This window comes from Siphateles boraxobius, unplaced genomic scaffold (assembly GCF_051911475.1).
Source record: "Siphateles boraxobius isolate OS27281-9 unplaced genomic scaffold, OSU_SipBor_1 227, whole genome shotgun sequence".
Lineage (NCBI taxonomy): Eukaryota > Metazoa > Chordata > Actinopteri > Cypriniformes > Leuciscidae > Siphateles > Siphateles boraxobius.
The window spans coordinates 5,001-20,000 of NW_027508841.1; the positions used below are offsets into that span (position 1 = coordinate 5,001).

The window sequence follows — 15,000 nt, forward strand, 5'->3', positions numbered from 1 at the left end:
GTGGTTTGCCAGCGAAGGGGTTCAAACCAAACATGGGGCTCGAGCTTTTGTCCAGATTGCTGTGTGCATTAGGGCTGCCAAACTCCTTCTTAGAGAGATACGCCAGGTTGAGCGGCTCGTCCGCGTGTTCGCGGGGCGTCATGATGTGGTTGTGGTCAGTCGGGGTGAGGCTCAGCTTGGGTCGGCTTTTCACAGTCAAGATGTGCTTTGGCTCCTTCATGAGCTTTGGCAATGAGAGGTCGAGAGGCTCGGCCTGCAGGTCCTCGGAGGTGAAGCTGTTGGGCGTGTAAGAGCTAGTGTGGGAGTTTTTGGAGGAGGCGGACGACAAGTTGAGAGGAGATGGAGTGTTGCTTCTGGAGTGGTCCAGCTTACCCCCCAGATGCTTGTGGTTAGAGAACTGGGAGGATTTTGAGAGCCTGAGAGGGGTGTCGCAGTTGTTGTGAAGCTCAGGGATGGAGGGGGATGTGATACGGTCAGTGCCTTTGACCAGGGACATCGGAGAGCGGATTCCTAAAGAGTCTTTAGTTGGCGTGTGAGCGGAGACCGGATGACCAGACTCCACGTGGTTCCTATCTAAAGGAGGAGTCCTGGAATTAGCGTACTGAAAGACTTTCCTTTGCTCAAACCACTCTTTCACGAACTCCTGCGGAAGGCCGACCGCTATGGAGATTTTCAGTAGTTCGTCTGAGTTGGGCTCCATGTTCATGGCAAAGTAAGCTTTCAGCACTGACATGTGGTCTTTGTAGGGACTGATCGGGCCGTTCATGGCCTTATCATGGTGCAAAAGGCCATGCTTCTCAGCAAAATAGCCGGGTTTGTTGGTCGTGGCGTTCTGAGCGGGCTGAAGCACTGCTTTTATTTCCTCATTCATCTTGCAAAGGTAACGCTCATGCTGGTGCAGGGGAATGGGACCAGTAAAGGTCTCTTTGCAATATTGGCAGGAAAACGGTGTAAACATTAGATTATTATTCTCATGTGATTTGTCCTCCATACCTAAACCTATCATATGATTCGCCTTCTCTTTCTTGATATTGCTAATTTGCCTCTTAGAGTCATTAGTCAAGCTCTGAAGGCAGGCTTTGGCTTCGTTGACCTTCTCAAGCGTGTAGTCTATGATGCTCTTGGTGGCTCCGTTGTGGCTGATGAGTGGAAGAGTGTTTTGGGGTCCAGCGTGAGAGGCGAGCCCTTGCTTCTGTTCCTCTATGTGGGAACCCAACTCCTTCATGTATGCCTTCAACTTGGAGATCTCCTCTGGCTTGCAGTCCATCTTTTGTCGACAAACTGTGTTGTCCACAATCTGCAGGACTTTCTGTACCTCGCTCAGGTTGTTTCCCAGTGACGGGTATCCCAGCATTTGTGCCTCCATACTCATTCCCAGGTGTTGAAGGGGACTCTGGGAGTTATGAAATCCCAGTGGACTGCCTCCCCTAATACCCCCGTTCAGGAACGGGCTGCCCGTACCGTAGCCGTGAGAGGCCATCATCAGCTTATAGTCATTGAAGTCCAGTGGTTCAGATTTGATGTTGAGGTGGTTGGACTGGTCTTGCAGGCCGAGCGGTTTGCCGTTCTCCAGTTTGTGTCGTAGCTGTGAAATGGCAGTGTTTGTAGGGGAGGAAGATGCAGAGGTTGGAGATGAACCCGTCTTCAGGTTGTTTCTCACTCTGCCGTTGATGGCGATCAGTCCGATGCATTTCTTGCTGCTTATGTGTGAACTGTAGGATCCGGAGTGTGAGAATCGTTTCTTGCAGTTTGGACATTCGTATGGCTTCTCACCTACAGTACAGTGAAGAAAGGCAAAGAGGTGAGAGATTGCACTTCTTTCAAAGTAATGAGTCATCTAATCAAAGTTCTCATGAAGAGTTGGCTGGGAACAAAACAAACAAACAACCAATTCATTCTGATCTAGAATCAAAACACTCTTAACTAAGGCAATGGGTAATGAAAGAAAGAAAAGGACGTACCACTGTGTATCCGCAGGTGCTCCTTTAGATGGTGTTTGTATTTGAAGGCCTTGCCACATTCAGTGCATTTGAACTTGCGGTTGCCAGAGCCCTGGTTAAGAATCTGGTGCTGTGGACGAGAAAATTTTCACATGAGCTTCTCTTGCACAAACACACAATCACACACAACAGGCAAGATTTCAGTGAATAATTTTGTGATGGGCCAAATGGCTCCCGATGCAAAACATCATCTTGCTTTGCTTGGGTGCATTTGAGCAGCGATAACAGAGGATCTCATAACTTTTCATTTCCTGACTCTAGAGCCAGAAACGCTACATTGGCAGCGAAAAAAACAAGAACAAAAAAATTCCTATTTGCAAGACTTTTTTCCTCATTAGGGAGGCAGAAATGATCCACTTCATCTAATTTAGCATAATCGTTCCAAATAAATCTTGCATATTTAACCAACACATCTTTCAGATACCTGAGCAAAGAGTTCATTACGCAAAAAGGTGGGCTCACATAAATGTTGCAATTTCGTAATTGGGACGCAAATTTGTAGACTGTTTAAAGGCTTCAAACGTCTCTTTAATAATGCGTGAATGCGGCTTGTAGGCAGGCACTTCATTTGCTGTTCAAAGGTAGAACATGAACGCTGCACCCCTCGCATTTGCAATTCAAAGCAGAGCCTCGAAAATCAAAATATAATAACAATAACAACAACAACAACAATACGGGCGTCAGTGCGGAGAAGCGGAGAGCACACCAGGCGAGCACAATTAATTCAGAGTGGGAGGTGAGTATGTCGAACGGGCAGAGGAACACAAAAGGCCTGTGAGCGCCGCCCATGATCGGCTCCGACAACTGGTGGGGAGAGAGAGGCCCGCATTCCACTGGAGACAGATGGCATAAAGCACAGGACACAGGGAGGATTGTTCAAACAGCGGCAACCTTCAAACATCAAGCGGGGAGCCGTGCGGCCCACGCCGGGGAGGGACCCCACCATTCGCTCATATGTTGCTGAGTCGCATAAACAAACAGCAACAGCTGCTTTACGCCCCCCACCTTCCCTCTGAGGATGGAGGCAGGTTTTAGTCCTGCCATTACCCTCGATATGATACAGTCACTCCGCCGGTCTAATTGTGACTGGCAGCAGCGAGAGGAGAGGGATTTTTCCACCCGGTGTGATACTGTCGCGCTCACAAGTGTGTCAAGCACGATGAGGGCGGAGCATTTGATTGGGAATTTGCATATTTGTTGTGCATAGTAAGTAAAAATCAGCTTTATCGGTAGACCAGACGCTCTAGTGTATCTCCTGAACATTCGGACTGATTTCAATGGATTTCGGGTTTTCAGACAACAGCAAATTTTCAACGGGAAAGTCTTTCAAGATGAAGCACACAAACAAAGACCAACAAATAGGAAGTAATTTGTGGATTAGAGAGGTCACGGTGCAGAATGGGCCATCTGTTTATGTTCTGAGCGGCCCGTGGCATCAGGTGAAGAAGTTGGCAGCTCATTGTGTATATCAAATCATTCTGTTCTAGTAAGAACGTCATGTCTGAGAAATAAAAGAGCTTTTGATGCCACACTACACTTGTGGAGATAAGTTTGAAGTAGCTTAGTCTCCGGAGACTCATTTTACATTGTTTTACACTGACCTGCTTTATCCGCCAGAAGACACCCAGTGTATCTACCTCTTTACACAGGGGAATGCAACAGCCACAACAACCCATATAATGTGTGTAAATAATGCTTCAACAGATTGTTAAGAGATAAAACGCTGAGTGCTTGACTTGCGTATATCATTTAAGCACATGGAAATTATGGCGTGTTAGTCTGTCACCGCGGATAAACTGATTTTTAAAGAACATAAAAAAGAAAACCTAAAGAGCGGATACAATTTCTAAATTGGAAATTAACATAGTCATTCGATCATGAATATAAGACTCTCAGAATCGTATCAGAGCAGGCCATCAAAAAACCATTTAGACCTCAATTAAGGCTATAACCATTAAAAGATCTGCATCTTCAAAATGCCATGAAAAATTAATAATGATTGCCAATCAAAATGATATCTTTTCTCAGAGGGAACACAGCACATTAGATGTAGAGAGAGAGAGAGAGAGAGAGAGAGAGAGAGAGGTTCGCTCACCTGGTCTCGGCCCGGCTTGTGTGTGGCCATATGTCTCTCCAGCTGAGTGCGGTAAGCAAACGTGTAGCTACACAGAGGGCAGGCGAAGTTCTCCTCGTTTTTCTCGTGCCGGTACTTGATGTGTTCCTTTAGGGAAGTCAAGCGTTTGTAGCCCCGGTCGCAGTAGGGGCAGGTCAACAGTTGGGCGAAAGCATCTGGAGTTCCAGGTGGCAGGTCTGCAGAAAGAGAGAGTGGGGCAACGGGCCAAAAGGTCAGCAAATCAATGGCAGCGAATGGGCGCTGTGCCCAGGCTGGTATGAGGAGGTATCTGTACAATCTGCTCTGCTGTGTGCCATCGTCAAGGTTGGCACTGCCGCCCATACACACACTCACGCCAATGCATGGACACACACTCGCAGTAAGTGCACTCAAAATTCACACGATTCGCTGAGTTTTGCTCATGGGCTTTTATGTGATGGAAGAAATGTAACACGCTCTTTTCCACTCTTTATATGAGAACGTACTAGTGATAGACAGATATGTCAGCCAGGCCAATTAACTTGGATTATATTTGGCCAATTATAAGATGATTGGCATTGGCCAATAACTGCAGCCAATTAAAAAAAAAGTAAAAAGTAAAAAAGTGTTAGTGTCAGTTCCAAAGTGGATAATGCATATTTTCAGTAAATATTGTAAAAAAAAAAAGAAAAAAAAAGTAAGAATTATAAAATAAATTGTGTCCATATTATCTGCTATCATTAAATATGATGACAAAAATGAGAATTGTTTCGGCCACCCTGCTCTGTAGATGCATTCATTTAGAAAAAAATATTATATTTTGCACATTGTTGGTTCAATGCAGTTTATGTTAACATTAAATTTAGACAATATTTTGAGCAGTATAATTCTGATGCAGTGTTGGTTCGCCACTTGACGTCCAATGTTAAATAAGTGTCTTGAAGCAGAAGTCAAGTCAAGTCTCCTTCATTTCTACAGCGCTTTAACAATATAGAGTTTCACAGCAGCTTTACAGTGATAATAGGAGATTACAGTAACAGAGATTGTTTAGGCTTTACAGCAGATCTAGAATAAAGTTATTGTCCAGATAAACTTAGTTTTGATTGATTCTCTTCCGTTGTAAAGATCATTAGTTATTAACTTAGCGGCCGCTAACACCAGTGTTGGGTAAGTTACTCAAAAAAAGTAATCCACTACAAATTACTAATTACTACTTTAAAATTGTAATTTGATTACATTACAATTACTTTACTTTCAAGTTACTTTGAAAACCTATTAAAACTACAAGCATACACTACAAAGTGAAACTCAGTTCTTTCCGTAATTTAATATTGCAGAATACAGACATCCCAAGTCTCCTGGAAGTTCTGGGAGTCTCCCGCATGTTGATAGCGGCTCCCTGATGCCCGCAAATTAGTTCTAATATCCCGGAATCTAGAGCGAGCGAGAAAGAGCGCGCATGCGAGACAGAAGAGTGGGCTGTTTCTCAATATGTTCTTGTGGACTTGTGAAACGTCATCAGTCGCTGCCCAAGTACTGTTCCAATTCAGAGTTCACATCTAGCCAAGTCCAGTTCAAGATCCCTGATGTGTTCCTGATCCGCCCCTTTTACCCAGGATGCATCGAGAGGTGACTTTAACTTTGTAGCCTATTAGAGAGCTGACTTATGTTTGACTGAACTGTTTGCTTTATATCTAATTGTACAGATTCTTATACCTTTTAGGCTACTTATACTTTTATACTGGATATTATTGAGCATTAAAACTGACATTTAACAAAAAGAGACAGGGTTGTGTAATTTTATTTGATATATTTTAAAATATATAGAATATTTTTTATATTTATTTTACTATACATTCTCTTCACTGTATGTACAGGTATAATAAAATAAAATGACAAGTCTGTCTCTGTTAAATGTCAGTTTTAATGATCAATAATGTTTCATATTTTTAAAATGAAAACAAAAAGAAGCAGGGTTGTGTTTTATATATCGTGTTGTTATAAATAATGCAGTGAAGATAATCAATGTATGCGCACATTTGTGTGGCCATTAGCCTAATATGTTTACGATTTTTTAAATGAAAAGAGGCAGAGTTGTGTTTTATAACATATTTTGTTTTATTGTTGACGAAAAGAGGCAGAGTTGTATTTTATACCATATTTCGTTTAATTGTTGCCTGAAATAAAGCTACATAAAGAGATAACCGGAGTAGCCAGAGCTGCTGAGTGACACGATCAAGAACGCCGCGGTTCCGTTTGCAGAATAACCGGACTCGCGTCCTCTCGTCCTCGGGAGTTCGTTCTCCTGAGTCAAACTTGGCAAGTCTGAAGTACCAAGGACGCGAAGTCCGAAGTTTTCGTAGGCTACTATTGAGAAACGGCCAGACTGTGCTCCAAACCGTGTAGCGCTGCGTATGTGTGTGTGTGTGTGTATGTGTGTGTGTGTGTGTGCCTCATGAAGCGCGTTCTCCGGTAATTCATTAAAGCGCATGCTGACGCAGCCGGCCAAACGTGATTAGAAAGGCATTTTACTAAATATTTTTTTCTTAACAATACATTTGTAACGCAAGTAACTTAATTTTATTGACATCAGTAACTGTAATCAAATTACATAAATTTAAAATGTAATGAGTTACATTACTGCGTTACCACGAAAAGTATTTAGAATACAGTAACGCGTATACCCAACTCTGGCTAACACACACCGTTCTAACAGAAAACACACACTTTAATATGTTCTGGCCGTTCATTCACACACAACAGTGTTTGAGCTCGAGAACACAAACTGTGAAATAACCAGATGGTAAACACAGAATTAACCTGGACTTCATTGGACTATTTTGTAATAAACTGCTGCTAACATAACTGGCTAAAAGCAGTTGTTTACAATGGTTTAAACGTAAACGCAGTGCGATTGCTGGCGCGTTTGGGGCCAGTTGTGTTCTCTCCATTGTAATGGCTTCTGGTGGCTCGCACGTCTAATTCTTCACACGTTCTTCATAAGAGAGGTATGCGGCGTAATGCCCCGGCCGGCCCCTCGGGACGGCAGATTTAGGGTTCATGATTTCACCACTCGGACAGCTGCGCTCGCTCTCAAGGTAAACACTCAGACGACAGCTGGCCCACGCTCTCACCGTTCTCCTCGTGTCCGTGGGCTTCGGGCGTGGCCAGCCGGGATCGGGACAGTTCCTCCGGAGCCTCGGGGTAGATGATGGCTGTGTCTCCTCTCTGGAGGTATTCGGCAATGCTGACCACATGACTTTCACTGTCCACCAGTTTACGCTTCCCGAAGAAGTCCTCAAACTCAGAAGCGCAGTGGACGCTCTTCACTAGAGACAAACACACACACAGAGAAAGCCTTTAAATAAAACCTGTGAGAAATATAGTGCATTGAAAGGTGATGGAAACATGCGGCAGCATCTGTGAGAAAAGAACGCAGGAACATTAGAGAAACGTTCTGGGAGGGATATGTCTAAATTACTGCCGTATCTAGCCACCTAATGGCCACTAAAATAAGAAATATGACTTAATCTAACGGGAGAACCATTCGAATTGTGGGAAAGCTTTTAACGATAAACCCTTTTTCTACTTTTAAATGTATTAGAGGCAATCAGACATGGAGCAGAAAGGATGTATGTCGTAATCCAGACATCGCTTTTCAGTTCTCTAATCAAACTCCTAACTAGCCGGATTCAGATTTAAAAATGAGAGATTTTTGATGTGAAAAAAATGCATTTCTTTTGGCATATAAAAAAGTGAATGAAAATGCTCAAAAAAAGAAAAATCGCACATTTAATTTCTCAGCTGTTTCTCTTAGACAGCAATGAAAAGGAATAGAGAGCAAATGAAGATCGCATAAATCTCTTCTAGAGTTTCAGAAGAGATCTTAAAATTTGTGCACAGATTTACCAACATATCAAAGTCAGAAATGAAAAGTAAGAGATCTCAATATGAATTCAAACGTTTCTTATCGGATGAGCCGAGCTGCTCTTTATTCAATGTATTGCTCTAAACTGAATGGAAACTAATGAATCATTTGGGTCTATAAGACAAGGAGTGCAAAAAAGCTCTGCATGAGGTGTAAAAATATGTATCTTTGGACGTATAAAGGGAAAATGCAAAAACAAAAAACAAAAACAGACTTATCTAGCCAAGGCCCTCAAGAGTTAAAGTAAATGTATATATATGAAAAAATTACTCTAACTCTCGAGTGCCTTGGCTTGATACGTATTTATGAATCATTTGGGTCTGTTTTGATTTTTAGGAGAATCATCTGAGAAAAACATGAAACTAAACCAGGAACTGAGCAATGAAAGAATCCCATGAGCTTCTAAACGTATTGTAAAAATAAAGGGTAATAAGTATTCTCTACATGAGCAGATGCAGAAAACTGAAGGTGTTTCATGCTGTTATATAACAGAATATTATCTAACAGGGAATAGATAGCTTTGACAGGTCCGTCACACAAGTTAAATATTACGTGAGAGAGACAGCGCATGTTGGGCTTGAGTTTTATAAGCTACCTTTTAATGAGGATGAGCTTGTGTAAGGTATAAACTCTGTAGTGAGGTTTGTCTGACAGTAAACATTTTATCGTCTCATTTGTGCAAAGGTCGAGCCGCTGGACTGTGTCGCTGTCAAAAATGTCTGGAAAATGTCAGAGAGCCGGCAGCCTTTAACATTATTTAACAGCGCAAATGATTTCCCTCCTCTCTCATTACTCGAGCTGCTATCATTCACGTGAACACGCGTGAGCGACGGATGAACACGTTTAGCTCCTCGCTGTTGTGGGTTCTGCGGCTTACATGATCTAAACAAATCGAGTTTACGCACAAATTCGATTTTGGCCTGAAATGCGATTTGGGGAAGTTGGCGCTCGCAGAAGAGAGCGGTGTAAAGTCCTCCAGTTCCTGATGTTCTGCTGTCGCTGCGTCGAGATCGTGGGCCGACTCGAGTGTGTATCTCTGGAGTGTGTGTCTAACATTAGAAAGCTTTATTAAAACTACACATCCCTCCTCCTGAAGAACATCAGCAGTGACAGCTCACACACCGGCTAACAGCGGATAGAAACCCCGGTGTGTGTGAGGATCTCAAACAGAGAGGAGGAATCACTGAAGATTGTGGATTCAAATCAAGTTAAACTGCAGCCATGATATTTCTCAGCAGAATCACCATGAGTTCAGGGTTTTGTGGCCAATATCAATACAGTTCTGCCTTTCAAACACTAATAACACTATTAAACACCACATATTCTGCTTCTGTTACATGTTCATCTTTCTTTGTATTACAACTAATGAGAATCGAATGAAAGTTACCCATCAGAATAATGAGAATTACAGACAAACACAGAAGGAAAGTGTTCACACACAGTCATGAAAGTTTAAATGTGTCTAACTGTCATAAGAATATCGTCACAATGCAGAAAAATCTTAATGCTCCTAAAATAAGAGTAAAGAGGATCTATTGTGCTTTTTTACATCTGTGTTTAGTGTGTATGTTGCTGTCTGAGAATGAGAAAGCTCCAGTTCTTCTCTATATCAGTGTCAGTGTTTCTGAACTCCTGAAACGCCTCCATTGTATCTTGAGTTTCTTCCGGGAACGAACACGTCACAATATTCCTCATTATAATAATTAATACGCTGAATAAAGGGGCGGGGCCTGGTTGGGTTAGTTAGTAGTGTGTTAAACTGGCGGTTATGGTAAGGGGCGGGGCATTTCCCAAACACACTCGAAGCGCTCGACCAATCACAACACACTGCTCCAGCCGACCAATCAGAGCACAGTGTGCTTTTCAGAAGGAGGGGCTTTATAGAGACAGGAAGTAAACAGAGCGTTACTGACAGACTGGGAAGAGAGGAGCCGCAACAATGGAGAATATGAGGAAAATAATCCCCCCCAAAAAACTGGGAAAACCTGCGCTAGTAGAGCCTAAACAAAAAAATATGATTTTTAATATGATTCTTAAAAATGTCAAGCGAATCAACACACTCACCTGTACCGTTCCCAACTGGCTGCAAAGTGGCATCGGGTCCCATAGTGTCATAATCTCCCTTCAGTTCATCTGAGAACGACACACAGAAGAGTCTATCAACACACTGACACACTACATCTGCGGAAAACATCTCGTTCTGCATCTCAGGACTCACACACACACACACACACACACACACACACACACACACACACACACACACACACACACACACACACAGCAGAGGAACGAGCTGAGCGCACTGGGAAACAAGAGAGAGCAAACTCGGCTCAAGAATGATCCATCCACCTGAACAAGCAAACACACACACACACACACACACACACACAGAGAGAGAGAGATACAGAGAGAGAGAGAGAGAGAGATACAGAGAGAGAGAGAGAGAGAGAGAGAGTGTGTGTGTGTGTGTGTGTGTATGTGTGTGTGTGTGTGTGTGTGTGTGTGTGTGTGTGTGTGTGTGTGTGTGTGTGTGTGTGTGTGTGTGTGTGTGTGTGTGTGTATCTTCAATTCCCTGATCCGTCTCTGGCACAGAATCTAAACACTGAGTCTCTAATTAAACCACTGACAACATGAGAAACACAAATGCAGAAAACACACACTTCAATATCATTATTCTGAGATCATCTCTGTGTTTTCACCTGTTCCTGAACCTCCTGTCAAATACCATCATCCATTAATAACACAGATGATTTAACATATTGACGTTCACTGTCAACAAAATGAATAATTAATATATAATCAAAATCGACTCTATTTATTTCTTTAATAAACGCACCTGGAATCAGTCATTTTTTGGAGTTCTTTTGGTTTTTACTGACGTCTTTTTTACTGCAATCCACAGTTTGTATTGTTCTTGTTTCTCTCAGTGTTTGAGGAGCTGTGCTCTCGTCTGATCATTCAGCTGTGTGAGGAAAAGAGACGGTGTTGAATCTATTCCTCATGATGATTTACTCTGAAAACACACCGCTCCCGTCTGGACTCGGGAGAAAACAGGGAGAGGAACAACAAGAGGCCAGGAGATTTACTTCAAGTCTCTGTCAGTGATAACAATGTCACACACTAGAGAAGGGCATTATGGGGGATGAGAGCGAGTCAAGGACGAATCTGACTGACCAGAGCAAACACACGAGAGAGAGAGAGAGAGAGAGAGAGAGAGAGAGAGAGAGAGAGAGAGAGAGAGAGAGAGAGAGAGAGAGAGAGAGAGAGAGAGAGAGAGAGGGAGAGAGAGTGTGTGAGTGTGAGTGTGTGAGAGAGAGAGAGAGAGAGAGAGAGAGAGAGAGAGAGAGGGAGAGAGAGTGTGTGAGTGTGAGTGTGTGTGTGAGAGAGAGAGAGAGAGAGAGAGAGAGAGAGAGAGAGAGAGAGAGAGAGAGAGAGAGAGAGAGATTATCTCAGGACTGAGCTATGAGTCGAGGTACCAGAGCAGACACACCGGCACCAAACGCTGGAGAACACACAGAAACACTGAGGAAATGCCCACAAGTTTAGAAGAGAGCATAAAAGAGAAGAGAGAGAGAGAGAGAGAGAGAGCGAGAGCGAGAGCGAGAGAGAGAGAGAGAGAGAGAGAGAGAGAGAGAGAGGGGGAGAGAGAGAGAGAGAGAGAGACTTTGACTTCTTCCTCTTGAGCTAACGAACGTCACCCAGCAGCGCAGAAACATGGCCGTGGTTTTTATCACACACACACACACACACACACACACACACACACACACACACACACACACACACACACACACACACACACACACACACACACAGACATTCCGGCTCCAAGAGGGTTTATCAAATTAAAGGAATGTTCCGGGTTCAATAGGAGTTAAGCTTTATCAACAGCATTCGAAGCATCATGTTAAAAATAATGACAACAACTATATCACTGACTATCAAAGTCTACTCTAACACTCCTGTACATCATATTCAAATATATATATATATATAAACAAACAAACATTAATTGCAGAATACAGGATTGAGAGTGTGTGGAAGGGTTATTAACGTTAACAAAAACTAAAACTATAAAAAATACAACTTGTTTCTTATAATAAGACAAATGTCAATTGGAAAAAAACAACAACATAAACTTATTTTATCATTTCACAATAATTATTATTATTATTTAACATTTCAAAATTTTGTTGAAGTACTAAAATAGCTAAATCTAAAATTGAAATAAAAATTATTAAAACTATACATACATTGTTTAAATCTAATAAAAATGACAAAAAAACAACAAAAGTACTAAAACTTTAAATAAATAAAAATAAATAAAAAAACTGAAAAATAAAACAATTTAATTAAATTTGAAATATAATAATAATAATAATAATAATAATAATAATAATAATAATAATAATAATAATAATAATAATAATAATAATAATAATAACTTGTGTAGCTGGGATCTTATCATTAACTAAAAATAAAACCATTACAAATTAAATTTCTGTCACTTATAATAAAATAAATGTTAATTGAAATAAAATAAAATAAATACTTAAACTTATTTTATCAGAATTATTAATATTTCTAATTTTGTACTAAAATAACTCAAATAAATAAACTCAAAAATATATATATATATATAATATAAATATCTATAAAACTATATAGACATATTTTTAATTATTATTTATTTTTATTTATTTTTAAGATTATTAAAACAACCTTTAAATAAAATTAAAATGAAATCTGAAAAAAAAATCTAAATATAATAATAATAATAATATGTTGTATCGTGGTTTGATCATGTTATTTGCCCTGTCTTGTGAAGTGATCCTCATTTCTCCGGTGCGTGTGAAGCAGAGGTCCTGAAACCCGGAAAACCCGGACAGAGACAGCGAAACACACGGATTCTCCGGAGCGCATCGACGGCCTGTAAATAATGAGGAGTCTCCTCGACTGAAGGAAGATCAGACTTCACAGTGTTCCTAACGCCACAACCCAGGTTCTTCTTTGCTTTTTTTGGGGCGTATTAAATTTGTAGCCTCCCGAACGCCCCCTCTTTCTCTCGGCTCTGTGCACAGCTAGTTCATTAGCAGAAATGAATAGCGAAGAAGTGCTCATTTAGATGGTCTGTCTTCCATGGGCTCTCACACTCCTATGTTTCTGTCATACGCTTCTAAGAATCATTGACTCTTATTACACATGTAAATGGCTATCATAAAAATAAAAATTTCATTTAAGATTCTTAATGACTTGAGCAGCAGCCTGGCCTCCCTTAATGATTACCTCTCTCCCTCATTAAGAGTATTTATCTCTCTGCGTCTCTGACTGCACCAATGATGCTTGCAGGAGGAAACCGGGAGCGCGTTTACACCGACGCTCTGCAATTACCACAAACCCAACGATTACAGACACAAACACACGCCATAATTAAAGAGGAACTGGAGGCTGAGAGCAGGTTTCAGCACTATATCGAGTAGAGGGGCGTGTCTAAGAGAACAGGGGCGTGTCTAATAGAACAGGGGCGTGTCTAAGAGTACAGGTGCGTGTCTAAGAGAACAGGAGCGTGTCAAGATAACAGAGGTGTGTCTTATAGAATTGGGCGTGTCTAAGATAACAGGGGCGTGTCTAAAATAACATGGGCTTTGTCTAAGATAACAGGGGCATGTCTAAGAGGACATGGGCGTGTCTAAGATAACAGGGGCGTGTCTGAGAGAACATGGGCGTGTCTAAGATAATAGGAGGCGTGTCTAAGAGAACAGGGGTGTGCCTAAGAGAACAGGAGCGTGTCTAAGATAACAGAGGTGTGTCTTATAGAATATGGGCGTGCCTAAGAGAACAGGGGCGTGTCTAAGAGAACATGGGCGTGTCTAGGATAACAGGGGCGTGTCTAAAATAACATGGGCGTGTCTAAGATAACAGGGGCATGTCTAAGATAACATGGGCGTGTCTAAGATAATAGAGGGCGTGTCTAAGAGAACATGGGCTTGTCTAAAATAATAGGGGCGTGTCTAAGAGAACAGGGGCATGTCTAAGATATTAGGGGGCGTGTCTAAGATAACATGGGCGTGTCTAAGAGAACAGAGGTGTGCCTAAGAGAACAGGAGCGTGTCTAAGAGAACATGGGTGTGTCTAAGAGAACAGGACCGTGTCTAATTTAACAGAGGTGTGTCTTATAGAATAGGGGCGTGTCTAAGAGAACAGGGGTGTGCCTAAGAGAACAGCGGCGTGTCTAAGAGAACATGGGCGTGTCTAGGATAACAGGGGCGTGTCTAAAATAACATGGGCGTGTCTAAGATAACAGGGGCGTGTCTAAGATAATAGAGGGCGTGTCTAAGAGAACATGGTCTTGTCTAAAATAATAGGGGCGTGTCTAAGAGAACAGGGGCATGTCTAAGATGTTAGGGGGCGTGTCTAAGATAACATGGGTGTGTCTAAGAGAACAGAGGCATGTCTAAGAGAACAGGGGCGTGTCTAAGAGTACATGGATCGTGTCTAAGAGAACATGGGCGTGTCTAAGAGAATAGGGGCGTGTCTAAGATAACTTGGGGCGTGTCTAAGATAACAGGGGGTGTGTCTTCAACAGAAGCGGAGAGTTTTATAGATTAAAAAAGAGGGCGGAGCTCACCGGTTCCGTCGGCTGATGCACTCAGCAAGTCGTTTTCGTTCCAAAGGTTCTCTATTCCGCTGTCCTTCATATCATCTTCATCATCCATGGTCTTCATCAGGAGGGCGTGTCCCAGGGTCGGGGAGGGCGGGGCCACGGACTCATGATTGACAGGGCTGATGGGACTCCCCTCCTCCGACACCAGGAGTCTGTCTTCTTCTTCAGTCTCCGATCCCGATTCTACCACGTTCTCAAAGTCCAACACTGGAGAAAAAACACACATGATCAATATTATCTCACCCATATTTTTATACATAATTGAGAACTTTATTTGTGGATTGTTTAAATTTAGTGAGAGCGAGTGCACACA

General features: G+C 42.1%; 1 protein-coding gene across 4 annotated transcripts in view; it reads right to left on the reverse strand.

The window, feature by feature from the left end:
* zeb2b (zinc finger E-box binding homeobox 2b) overlaps window positions 1-15,000 on the reverse strand; it is a 70,677-nt gene that overhangs the window by 2,193 nt on the left and 53,484 nt on the right. For all 4 annotated transcript variants that reach the window (XM_077240385.1, XM_077240384.1, XM_077240386.1 and 1 more), the window contains 6 exons: window positions 14,652-14,894; window positions 10,085-10,153; window positions 7,227-7,421; window positions 4,096-4,310; window positions 1,962-2,070; window positions 1-1,773 (listed from right to left, as the gene is read on the reverse strand). The exon at window positions 1-1,773 is cut by the window's left edge and continues 206 nt beyond it. In XM_077240385.1, the coding sequence (XP_077096500.1) occupies window positions 1-1,773; window positions 1,962-2,070; window positions 4,096-4,310; window positions 7,227-7,421; window positions 10,085-10,153; window positions 14,652-14,894 (2,604 nt within the window). The remainder of the gene's footprint in view (window positions 1,774-1,961; window positions 2,071-4,095; window positions 4,311-7,226; window positions 7,422-10,084; window positions 10,154-14,651; window positions 14,895-15,000) is intronic.